Below are 12874 nucleotides of genomic sequence, written 5' to 3' on the forward strand. Positions count from 1 at the left end.
GTGTACTGCGACGCGTCTATTTCAGGTTTGGGCGCGGTATTGATGCAAAGAGGGCATGTCATCGCCTACGCTTCGAGGCAGCTGAAGCCTCACGAGGCGAACTATCCGCCGCATGATTTGGAATTGGGGGCTGTTGTGTTCGCCCTCAATATTTAGCGTCATTACCTTTATGGGGTCCGTTGTACCATTTACACGGACCACAAGAGTTTGAGGTACCTCATGGATCAGCCGAATCTGAACATGAGGCAGCATTGGTGGTTGGACGTGGTGAAGGATTATGATTGCGAGATCCTTTACCACCCGGGGAAGGCCAATGTGGTGGCAGACGCGCTTAGCCGCAAGGCAGCGCCGATCAGGGATGTATGTATGCGGATGGCCGTGGTAACTCCGCTGCTGGAGCAGATCCGAGAGGCCCAGCAGGAGGCTATGAAGGAGGAACATCGGAAGAGCGAGCGTATTGTGGGTCAGGTTTCCTCCTTCGACTATGATAGCCGAGGGCTGTTGACCCTCCATCGTAGGGTGTGGGTCCCCTATCATGGAGGTGCGCGCCAGACACTGATTGAGGAGGTACACAAATCCTGGTTTTCTATCCATCCCGAGGCGACGAAGATGTATAGGGATCTTCGTCTTGACTATTGGTGGCCCTGCATGAAGCGGGATGTGGCATGGTACGTGGAGCGGTGCTTGACCTGCAGGAAGGTCAAGGTAGAGCACCAGAGACCACATGGCTTGATGAAGCCGTTAGATATTCCTATGTGGATATGGGAAGACATTACGATGGATTTTATCACGAAGCTTCCCAGGACCGCGCGAGGCGTAGATTCGATTTGGGTAATCGTCGATCGATTGACCAAGAGCGTCCATTTTATTCCAATTCAGGAGAGTATTTCGGCCGAAAGGTTGGCCGATATCTACATCAGGGAGGTGGTGGCGAGGCACGGGGTGTGATAGCTTATTTTATTTCCTTATTTTTATTAGTTTATTTTAGATTTTTAGATCTTTTTATCATTATTGCATTGTATTTTATTTATTTTCTTTAGTATGGATCGTACCGGGTGCTTTTTATGTTGCATGAGGTATTTTGCAGGGTTTTAGAGCTTATTGCGATTGTGGATTAGAGTGAAGACGGACTTGTGGGCTCTCGAGGCGCTATTGGGCTTAAAAAGATAAAGGCTTGGATGAAGTGGGCTTGTGAAGATGGATCATGGATAATTAATTTTGGGTTTGGAGCATCCACATTTGAAGATAAAAGATGATTGGCTGATTTGAATTACATGGATATGGAGGGGACCAAAGGAATCTTTGGTAGTGGAAGGGTGGAGTGGTGGAATGAAGGACCAATAACATAACAGCAACATTTGCGCGGGTGGAATTTCCGTTGTGCGGGTACCCGCGCAACTGCCCAGTTTGGGCATTTTGGTCATTTGGCTTGCCATTACCTTGGGGGATCAGACCTAGCAGCCATAACTTCGATTTTACACCATTGGAGACCTGTAGGAGGCGATTTTTGAAGCTCAAGACTCATTTCTCTTCATCTTTCCAAGATTTTTGGTAGTTTCTTTATGCAATTAGACTTTTGTGATTATTGTTCTATTTCCATGAGTGGCTAAACTCTTTATATTGGTTAACTTTGGTTAAAACCTTTGAATGTTTGTGGGTTTTTGAAGGATTCATGCTAGATTAACAATTATCTTATGTTTATGGTTCTAGATCATATTTCTTATGCTTGTTTAATGCTTTGATCATGAGCTTGGCACTTGAATGAGCTATTGTTAGTTTATTTCTTTGGTTTTGCATTGAATCATTGAATTAACTTAGAACAAGGGCTTTATGATGGTAAAAATCATCTCTAGTTTATGAATCATAGCTCCTTTATGGATGTGTAAGCATTGACATCCTCTAGGAATTGGGGATTCCTTCTTTCTTAAGGCTAATTAACTTCTTGGGTTCAATTGCTTCAATTAAACCCTTGATCTTGATTAAGAGGGTGTGTTGTGGGCTTCCCCAACCTCCATACTACCTAAGAGGAATCTTGGCATATCATGCTTCATGATTGCTATAACCAATTTGGGATGAATGATAAGCTTCATGTTGAATCCTAATGATAAGCACACGAATGTTCATTGTGTTGAATTGCCTTAGTTAACCAATTCTCTCCAATTTGTGAGCATCTCACTATCTTGCTTAATTGCAAGTTTTTAGTTATTCAAGTCTTTTAGTTTTCAAGCAATCATAACACCCCCCTTTTAGTTTAATTGTATTTAGTTAGTTTATTTACAATAGTTCTTTTAGATTGCATTGGTGATTGAATACAACCATTTCCCCGAGGATCGATACCCCTTTTTACCATTATATTACGTTTTATTTGCAAACAAAGGGTGTAATTTGCTTGGTGGACTTGACATTCCCATCAAGTTTTGGCGCCGTTGCCGGGGAAATTAGTTATTGTTATTTGATTGTTTATGCCTAGGTCTACAAGAACCGGTGAACTACTCTACAATCCGGAAATTGAAAAAGAAGCAAAAAGGTTGAAAAAGTTAGCCAAACAAGCAAAGCAACAACAACTAGTTCAAGCTTCTTCCTCTTTTCCACTAATCAACATAGAAGATCAAGTTCATACTTCAAGTGATACCGACACCGAGCCGAGTTCTCCAATTGTTGGTCATTCCTTTGAAGACATTCCGTTTGAAAACTACATAGCTATGAATCACACTCCACCTCACAATCCCAGCCCAAACCTAAACAATCAAGATGCCAATACACCACCCCAACAACCAAGACAACAACAAGAACCTCTCATTGATATGCCACCTTGGAATCAAGCCCTTCCTCAAAACCAACCTAATTATCAACCACCACAACCACCAAACCAACAATGCCACCAAAACAACCAACCTCAAAACAATGCTTTTCAAGTTCAACAAGTACATTACCCAAATCAACCCAATTACCAACATCCTCCAATGTACCAAAACCCGATGTACCCACAACAACAACCTCCTTACAACCAATACCCTAACTACCAACCTTATCCACCACCAATCTACAATCCCCAACAATACCCATACCCACCTTACCAACAACATCCTAATTACTTGCAACAAACTCCCAATTACCCCAATCCACCCAATCCCCCTCAAGAGTTGACACTTCGACAAATGATGGAGACGGATGTTACTCACACACCTCTTGGTATTGTTTATCCCGCAAACCGCCGAGGGATTGAATTGAAGTCAAGTTTCATACATCAACTCACCAAGTTCCATGGTTTGGATAGAGAAGATCCTCAAAGGCATTTGAAGTCCTTTCATATGATATGTGTTAGCATGTTGCCCGAAAATGTGACATTGGATGATTTCAAGCTAACCGCCTTCCCACTCACCTTGGAAGATAAAGCTAGAGAGTGGTTATTCAACTTACCACCGGGATCTATTCACACATGGGAAGAGTTACTCAAAGCCTTCAATAGCAAGTTCTATCCCACCTCCCGAATTTCAAGCCAAAGAAGTGACATTTTGGGGATTCGTCAAGGGGAGAATGAGACTTTTCATGATTTTTGGGAGCGATTCAACAACTTATGTACAAGTTGTCCTCAACACAATATACCCGAACAACTACTTCTTCAACAATTTTATGAGGGTATGAATGAAAAAGATCGAAGGATGATTGATGCTTCAAGTGGTGGTGACATCTTCAACAAGACACCTCAAGAGATAAGATCACTTTTTGGAACCATTTCTCAAAATCAAAGGAACTTTGGGACTAGAAATGACATGAAGAGAAATTCTCCACAAGTAGTTGGTGACGTTAGCAACACTCAACACTTGGAATCAAAGCTTTTAGATTTGACTAATGTGCTAAGTCAAATGGTGGTGGGAAGTGGTCAACAATTGATGGTATGCGGTATTTGTGCAATGACGGGGCATTATACGGATAAGTGTCCCACACTTGGAAGTGAACCGGAGGATGTGAATGCAATGGGCGGATATCAAGGTCAACCAAGACCCATGGGATTTTAAAACAATTTCAACTCAAATTGGAGGAATAACCCAAACATCCCATACCCACCAAAGCAAAATCCACCAAACATTTTGATGAGACCTCAACAGCCACAATACCCCTCTCAAAAACCTCTATATCCACAAACTTCTTATACCCCTCCAAATTACCAACCACATCATCAACAAGGCCAATCAAGTGGTACCCACCAAATGAGCCTTCAAGAACTTGTCACTTCTCTTGCTTAAAGCCAAACCCAATTTCAACAAGAGACCAAGAACACTTTCTCAAACATTCAAGCACAAATTGGAGACTTGGCCACCGCTCTCAACAAGATGGAACAAAGGGGAAAACTTCCATCTCAAACCGAGAAGAATCCCAATGTGAGTGCCATAACTTTGAGAAGTGGGAAAACACTTGGAGAAAGCAACCCCAAAAGAGTTTCAAGAGAAGAAGAGGATGAGGTTATTGTTGTTGAACCTTCGAAAGTGGTAGTTCCTCCAAAGGAACTAGTTGTTCCAAACATTGAGCAACCCGAATATTCCAACAAGCCTATTAAGCCATTGGTCATACCACCACCCTTCCCTTCCCGGTTAGCCTTTTCCAAGAAGATAGAGGAAGAAAATGAATTATTTGAAACTTTTCGCAAGGTCCAAATCAACATTCCACTTTTGAATGCTATTAAGCAAATTCCAAGTTATGCAAAATTCCTCAAGGATTTATGCACCAAGAAGAGGAAATTCAAAGCGAATGAAAAGATTCAAGTCAATGCAAACGTGTCTGCGGTTATCCAAAAGAAGTTACCTCCCAAATGCAAGGATCCGGGAATATTTGCTATCCCTTGTACCATTGGTGATTTACATGTTGAAAGTGCCATGTTAGACCTTGGAGCCTCAATCAATGTCATGCCATATTCGGTTTTTCAATCTCTCAATGTTGGTCCTTTGGAAGAAACCGGAGTCATCATTCAATTAGCGGACAAGTCAAGTGTGTCTCCAAGAGGAGTGTTGGAGGATGTGTTAGTACAAGTTAATCAACTTGTTTTTCCTGCGGATTTTTATGTCATTGATATTGAAGAGACGACTCCTTCCACATCATCTATGATCCTCCTTGGAAGACCTTTCATGCATACCGCTCACACAATCATTGATGTCCATAAAGGAAAGATAACTATGGAGTTTGATGGAGAAACCATTCACTTCAACATCTTTGAAGCAATGAGGTACCCTAGCAACATTTCGCCATTGTATCGGGTTGATGTGATTGAGCCAATAAACGAGATAAGCCCTAATGTATGCACAAACAAGATACTCATGGCAGATGATTGTAAGCCTAAGAGGGAAGCTCAAAGAAGATTGAATCATCCAATGATGGAAGTGATCAAGAAGAAGATAATTAAAAGGTTCCAAAGGTTCAAAGAGAAGAAAAAGGCATTTCATGACAAGCACATAACCCAAAAACACTTTATTCCGGGTCAAAAAGTTCTTCTTTATCATTCACGCTTAAAGCTATTCCCGGGAAAGTTGCGATCTCGATGGCACGGACCTTTTATTGTTATAAAAGTGTTTGATCACGGTGCAGTTGAAATTAAGAGTTTGGAAATAAATCAAATATTCAAAGTGAATGGGCACCGTTTGAAACCATTTTATGAAGGCTTTGACATGGGAGAATTCGACACCATAACATTGGAAAATCCGAATTACGAAGGTTGACGGAAGCGGAGCTATGTCTTGGCAAAGACGTTAAATAAATGCATTGTAAATAAATAATCTCCACTTGAAGTTTTGGGTGTTTCTAAGCTTGAAGTTGGTCTAAAAATAAGCATATGGAAGTCTTGCAATGATCTTGGTGAAGTTTGAAAAATGCTAAAATTTGAAATTTGCGCGGGTGCCCGCACAGACTTTAAGCGACCGGCCTCCAGCCGCGCAGATTCCGAGTTCCAAATTACCCCCAAATGGGATGCATTCTGATGTATGTGTGCGGCCGGTTCCTCACCCGCGCAAATGTTTGCGCGACCGACTGCCACCCGCGCAACCCTTGCGCGACCCAACCCTAGTCGCGCAAATTCGAGCTCGAAAATTACCCCAACATGGGATGTATTCTGATGTGTGCGTGCGGCTGCCCCCCACCCACGCAAAGTTTGCGAGGGTACCCGCGCAAATATGTCATTTCATAAGAAAATTTCCAGCCATTTCATATGTGTCCTTTGTGCGACCAAGCTTTCATCCATGTGTATTTAGGCGGCTAAGAACTCCATCCAAGCATCATTATGCGACCCATGTGTTGCTTCCATACCGTCCTCGCGGGCCTCCTCCATCTTGATCCCGGTATGATCCTTCCTTACTCTCATCCTAAGCATTGAGGACAATGCTAAATTTTAAGCTTGGGGTGAGGTATTCTTATATTTTTATTTTTATTGCATTTAGGTTGTATATAGTTGCATTTAGAGTAACTTATTTAGGTCATTCATAAAAAAATTGCATAAAAATTTCAAAAATATTGCATATTTTGTTTCTTTCTTTTCTAATTTTCATACTTTTTAGATGCATTCTAGTTTAAGTTCATGCATTTTTGTTCTCTCTTGTCTTCTCATCCCTACAGGTACCAGAGCGCCGAGTCATGAGTATTGAATCACAGATTGGTCCCGGGTCTTGATATGGAATTCCTTGTATTGGATAAATGGGACACGTTTTGAGCCTCACATACCACTTTGAGACCGCTTGTGTGGGGGTCAGATGCAGGTAGCTTGATTGGGTCTAGGTGCGGAGGGATGTGGTTGGTCATGCCAATGTGTGCGAGCAAAGTTTAGCCCGGTAAGGTATTTTGAAGACATTGAAGATATTGAAGACTCGCATCTTGGTTTTGGAGGGAGTACCCCTTAGTACTCCCGAGTCTCGTCCGAGCCTTACTTAGTTAGATTCTCACCACCTTTTTAAGATAGGTTATTTTTTTTAAAGAGTCTAGAGTAGATAGTTAGATAGATTTTGTTTATCACACCTTGCATTGAGGTGCTTGATGAACTTTGAAGTGGGTCCCCCAATTCACATCTTTTGGGACCAAGTTTTTTTTCGGTAACACCCATTTTTGTGTCATATCCCACCCTTTTTAGTTGATCTTGGCACATTGTCAATGACCATTTGGCGTTCATGTTAGCCTCCATCATTTGTTACATGGTGAAATTCCTTAGACCTTCAAAGAAGAAAACACAAAAAAATGAAGAAATTGGAAAAGTGAAGACAAAAAGAAACAATGAAGAGGATTAAAGAAAAGCAACAAAATCAAAGAAGAAAAAAATGAAGAAAAAGAGCAACACAAAAAGAAGAACAAGAATCCAAGTTCAAGGCTTTAGTTAAAAAAAAAACGAGAAAGCTGAATATCAGGCAGCAAAGAGGCTGAAGACCAAATAACCGAAGTCCAAAATTGAAGATTTAAGTTGTTAGGTTTAAGTTTAGGTTAAGTAGAATTTTTATTATTTTATTTTATTTTTGATTTTTTGGTGAGAAAAGGCCTTGACGATGAGACGGTAGACTGTAAAGGACAGTACAAGGGAGAAACTTCTGAAACCGGATGTTTGCCCGAAGGCCGCGCTGCAAAGCCCTATTTCGTACTATACACTTTAGCCTGACAAATGTAGGAATCATAGTGTGTGAAGAGGCGCCTTTCCTTCGTGCACTATGGTCTACATTGGTGATTTAAAGTGTCCCCACTGGGCGCATCTCTGTTTCCTTTGTCTTGCACACCGCGACTACATCCAGCCGTGATCTATTCGCCCATCAAGTGGTTGAGAATGTGGTTTATGGCTCTAAAGCGGGGAACATTTTGAGGATGCGTAGGGTCCATGAAGGACTAATTCTGACCATGTTGACTGATGTTGACCAAGTTCTATGGTACCTTTCTTTTTCCTTTTTAGTTTAGCTCATCCCGATCTCATATTAGTCTTGTTCTAACTTGAGGACAAGTTAGGTTTAAGCTTGGGGTGATTTGATAGCTTATTTTATTTCCTTATTTTTATTAGTTTATTTTAGATTTTTAGATCTTTTTATCATTATTGCATTGTATTTTATTTATTTTCTTTAGTATGGATCGTACCGGGTGCTTTTTATGTTGCATGAGGTATTTTGCAGGGTTTTGGAGCTTATCGCGATTGTGGATTAGAGTGAAGACGGACTTGTGTGCTCTCGAGGCGCTATTGGGCTTAGCGGATCCACCAAAGGAGATTGGGCTTAAAAAGATAAAGGCTTGGATGAAGTGGGCTTGTGAAGATGGATCATGGATAATTAATTTTGGGTTTGGAGCATCCACATTTAAAGATAAAAGATGATTGGCTGATTTGAATTACATGGATATGGAGGGGACTAAAGGAATCTTTGGTAGTGGAAGGGTGGGGTGGTGGAATGAAGGACCAATAACATAACAGCAACATTTGCGCGGGTAAAATTTCCGTTGCGCGGGTACCCGCGCAACTGCCCAGTTTGGGCATTTTGGTCATTTGGCTTGCCATTACCTTGGGGGATCAGACCTAGCAGCCATAACTTCGATTTTACACCATTGGAGACCTGTAGGAGGCGAATGGGCCGAACCTCACCTGGGAAACATAAAGCGAGATGAAAAATCGTTATACACATCTGTTTCTGGATGCATGATTCCCAGGACGGAATCATCCTAAGGGGAGAATTGTAATGCCCGCGTTTCTCGCTCGGCATTAACTAAATAATTTGGGTCAACAATTGTAACATATTTGATATAATAAAGGGAAATTATTTGAGTATTATTTGGTTTATGTGTATTTATTTGTAGTATACGTGCTTACCGTAATATAATAAAATAAGACTAAAATACGCGTCTAAAATAGAATAATAATTAGGCCAAATACCCTTGATGAAAGTTGAAGTAGTTAACTAGTAACATGTAACCTTGCATATTTGCTTGATAGTTAACTAGTATTAACAGTGGTTCTTAAAAGCACAAAGAAAGCAGCATTCGAGCATCGAGTTCTAACCAGTGCACTGCCTAGCATGTCATCCTATCATATCATCTATAATCCATACTAGCATGCAGTTCTAGCGGCTTATACAGTAGGCATACAAAGGCATCTATCCTAACATACAATTTTGAGCAGATCCTTAGCCCTAATCTAGCATGCTATTCACAAATCCACATACTAAATCAATTAAACATGCATGGTATTTTGGGAATACTTACTTGATATCGACCGATTGCATGCATCACACCCCAGTTTTATAAAAACCCTTTTAGAAAAATCTTTTCTTTTTACCAATTCCTCGGTTTGAGTTCAGACACACCCGAGAGTGTGCCCGAATCCTTCAAACCAAGGCTCTAATACCAACTTGTAACAGCCTGGAAATACTAAGTAAAAAAATATATTTTTAAGTCAACCAAAACTATCAATCATTCATTTCAAACCATCAAAGTATGACAATTTGGAAAAATAGTTAACAAAGTACAATCCCAAAATCATAGAATGTTGAACACTGGTGGATGCGATGTGATCATGTCAGACCCTTCCCCTTCGAACCAGAAGTATCTGAAAAACATTTAAACATAAACCGTAAGCACAAAGCTTAGTGAGTTCCCCAAAATACGACATACCGTCACTACTAGAAAATAGGCCTTTAATGACGCGCAAACAATGACACACACTGATAGACGACACACATTTGTGCGTGCCCTAGAAATTAATGTCAGTTTTCCAAAATTTTAAGGATAGAGGACACACATTTATGCGTGCCCTAAAATTAGTGTCAGAAAAGAAAAAAAAAGAAATGCGGAGGGCGCCTTTCATAAAATGTGCGTCATGTAAGTGTGTCGCTTTATAACTTTTTAATGAAACACGCCTTTTAGGCGGGAAATAATATCGACAAAAATTAACCCCCGCCTATTGGATCCCAAAAATTAAACCCCCCCCCCCCCCGCCTCTTCGACTTAGCTAACACGGAGGAAACAAAATCCCCAAAATTTTGGAAGACCCGCTTATTCTTTCCTCTCCACCTGCCGATGACCTTCATTTTCTCCCCTCCTTCTCTCTGTAAAACCTAGCAGCCGCCACCAACAGAAACATGGTTTTATGTTGGCTTCGTTCTGTGTTGTAAGAACGCGAGTCTGATCCTTCATTAATAGGTAAAGGGGGGAAATCCCCCAAAATTTTGAAGTGCCCTGCTCACTCTCTCCTTAGATCTCCACCCGACAGATCGACCTTCATTCCCCCCCCCCCTCTCTGTAACACCCTCGCTTCCTTCCAGAAATCGATGATCATTCTCTCTCGATTGTATCTTTATGGTGACGATTAGACACAATAATCTCAACATAAAATTGGTAATTGAACTCCTCTTCACCTCTACCCTACTCCATCTACAATGACTCCTCACATTTACAAACCCTAGTCCAGTTGCGCTTCTAGCCTTGGTCCTATTTCTTCATTCGCTAAGCAAATAAGGGGAACACGACTTTTCATTCAACTCTCAACTTCATCTTCTCAATCAAGCAAAAAGGATTCTGATATTTTTTTTCGTGCATCTGCATCATCTCTGCTGCGATTTCACATGGTATTATCGATTTCTCCTTTATGCCTCCCATTTTTCCTGCATCTACTTCTCAAACTTTTGATATTTTCCTGTATTTGCAAGTCAAACTTCTTATTTTTGCTTGCATCTTCTTCTCAGTTAAGCAAAAAAGTATCACATTTTAAATGATAGAGTAAATTGAAGTTAATGTTTGAAAGATCGGATAATCTTTGTGTGTGTCCATTTTGCTTCATTCTTGGTCATCTCTTCATTCCTGGTCATCCTTTGAAAGATTAGAGGCTATATTTTGTTGGTTGTGTAAGAATCAATACTAGGTATTCTTTATTGAAAAGATAATGAATATCAAAGGCTAATGTTTTAAGCTTCTCATATTTATTACATACAAAGTACTCCAGAACGTACATGAAATTTTTATTCTTTATTGTTTATAAATCACCCTCTGAAACAATTTGATTTTCTGTTTCACCTTGTAATTCACACAATACCTTTGTGTTTTAACCTTTATACCCTTGTGGCTATCATATGTCTGCAGTCACTAATATCCACATAGTCACGTCTAGTAATCTCTCCCTCTGAAACTGATGCATCTACTGGTAGCATACTGAGTTATGATTCAATCTGTATTGAAGTCCCTACTGATGATATTCGAGTTGGAGATTTTGTATTGGTTTTGCCTGGAGAAACTATTCCTGTAGATGTAAGTCTTGTTAACTTTCAATTGGAACATCATAATTCACATTACAATTTCAATAAAATAGTTTATGGATTAGGGCTTTTGATATGATGAATTAAATCTTGTGTTCAGGGGAAAGTAATTGCAGGAAGAAGTGTTGTGGATGAGTCTATGTTTATAGGAGAGTCTCTTCTTGTTTTTAAGGAAGAAGGACTTTTTGTCTCAGCTGGAACAATAAATTGGGTGATATTCATTGAGCATTTGGAGAAAAATTTGATCTTTGAGCATTTTATATAAAAAAAAGTTATGGAATTATAAAATTTGAGGTAATATTCTGTTTCATGATTGTCTTTCAGGATGGCCCACTGAAAATTGAAGCTTCTTCCACCGGTTCCAACTCAACAATAACAAAGATTGTCAAAATGGTATTAAAGATTAAAATTAAATGCAAGAAATAGCAATTTTACTTTCATTTCTTTGTTTATTATATCTTTAAAGCACCATTTTTGTACATTGTTTTAGGTAGAGGATGCACAAGGGCATGAAGCACCTATACAGAGGCTTGTAGATTCAATTGTTGGGCCATTTGTGTACACTGTTATGACTTTATCAGCAGCAACATTTGCCTTCTGGTATAAAACTATTTACCATTTAGCCCCTGTCATTGACAAGTTTAAACTAGTAATTGCTTTGTGTTTATTTGATTGTCAAATGTGATAGGTACTATGTTGGGGTACATGTTTTTCCAGATGTGCTGCTAAATGACATTTCTGGCCCTATGGAAAATCCTCTGCTTTTGAGCTTAAAACTTTCCACATATGTCTTGGTGAGTAATAGTTTAAACTTTTATTTTTTTACACCTATGGAAAATCCTCTACTTTTGAGCTTACAACATTCTACTTTCAAAAATATTTTTTTGAGTAAATTACACGAATGGTCCCTATGGTTTGGGGTAAGATTTAAATAACTGCTATTAGGTTATAAGATTTAAATATCTTTTTTTATTTTACTGAAATAGTAAAATTATCACATCATAGTTAGTCCTTATTCTTGTCCTGAATGGAATTTTAGGTAATTAACTTTTTTTATTTTACAGAAATAGTAAAATCTTTACTTTTTTTCTTTGATTTAGAGAGCTTGACTTTTGAAGCTTTTGAAGCTTTTCTTTGATTTACAGAAATGGTAACAATTTGCTCCCTGTGATAACACTATAAAGATATGAAAAGGAATTAATTTGGCCTATTTTTGCAATATGTGATGAGGTTTTATTGTATTACAGGGAATCGCACTACTGTTGGAAGCTTTTTCTTCTTTTAAGGGAGTCATTTAGGAGATAGTTTGCTAGTTCAGTTCCATTGTGGGGCAGGGTCCTTGAACTCTAATATGAGTTTCATTATTAATTATTATTAATATAAATTGTTTTCATAATGTTTCAGTAGGGCTGTTGGAGTGCTAGCCAAAAGTTGAGAAATCCATCTATCAGAATCATTTTTCCCACTATTGAGAGGGGAAAAATGTCAAGTTGTGGACTTTTGGCTTCAAAATACATCCTGTGTTTCACACAAGTAGGATCACTAGCTGAATTTTGATGATGTATATTTGTTATATTATTTTGTAAATCTATGTATTGAATTAATTTTGTTGTTGAACAGAAAAGTTG

General features: G+C 39.4%; 1 protein-coding gene across 1 annotated transcript; it reads left to right on the top strand.

The window, feature by feature from the left end:
- The first annotated feature begins 5171 nt into the window (after nt 1-5171).
- Nucleotides 5172-12551, top strand: LOC145139246 (copper-transporting ATPase PAA2, chloroplastic-like). The gene is made up of 8 exons (XM_079073141.1): nt 5172-5429; nt 11092-11238; nt 11347-11457; nt 11571-11639; nt 11737-11846; nt 11935-12040; nt 12392-12396; nt 12494-12551. Exons 1-8 carry the CDS (start codon nt 5172-5174, stop codon nt 12549-12551), a joined length of 864 nt encoding a protein of 287 aa, XP_078929267.1.
- Nucleotides 12552-12874: the final 323 nt, after the last annotated feature.

Source organism: Lactuca virosa, chromosome 9 (genome assembly GCF_052849685.1).
Source record: "Lactuca virosa cultivar CGN04683 chromosome 9, Lactuca_virosa_CGN04683_v6, whole genome shotgun sequence".
Taxonomy (NCBI): domain Eukaryota; kingdom Viridiplantae; phylum Streptophyta; class Magnoliopsida; order Asterales; family Asteraceae; genus Lactuca; species Lactuca virosa.

Excerpts from the sequence above, each read along its gene's own strand:
- LOC145139246 (XM_079073141.1), top strand. The coding sequence starts at position 5,172 with ATGGAGTTTGATGGAGAAACCATTCACTTCAACATCTTTGAAGCAATG. Across the intron at positions 11,239-11,346 it reads GAGAAACTATTCCTGTAGAT|GGGAAAGTAATTGCAGGAAG; the intron begins GTAAGTCTTGTT and ends TCTTGTGTTCAG. Across the intron at positions 11,458-11,570 it reads CAGCTGGAACAATAAATTGG|GATGGCCCACTGAAAATTGA; the intron begins GTGATATTCATT and ends ATTGTCTTTCAG.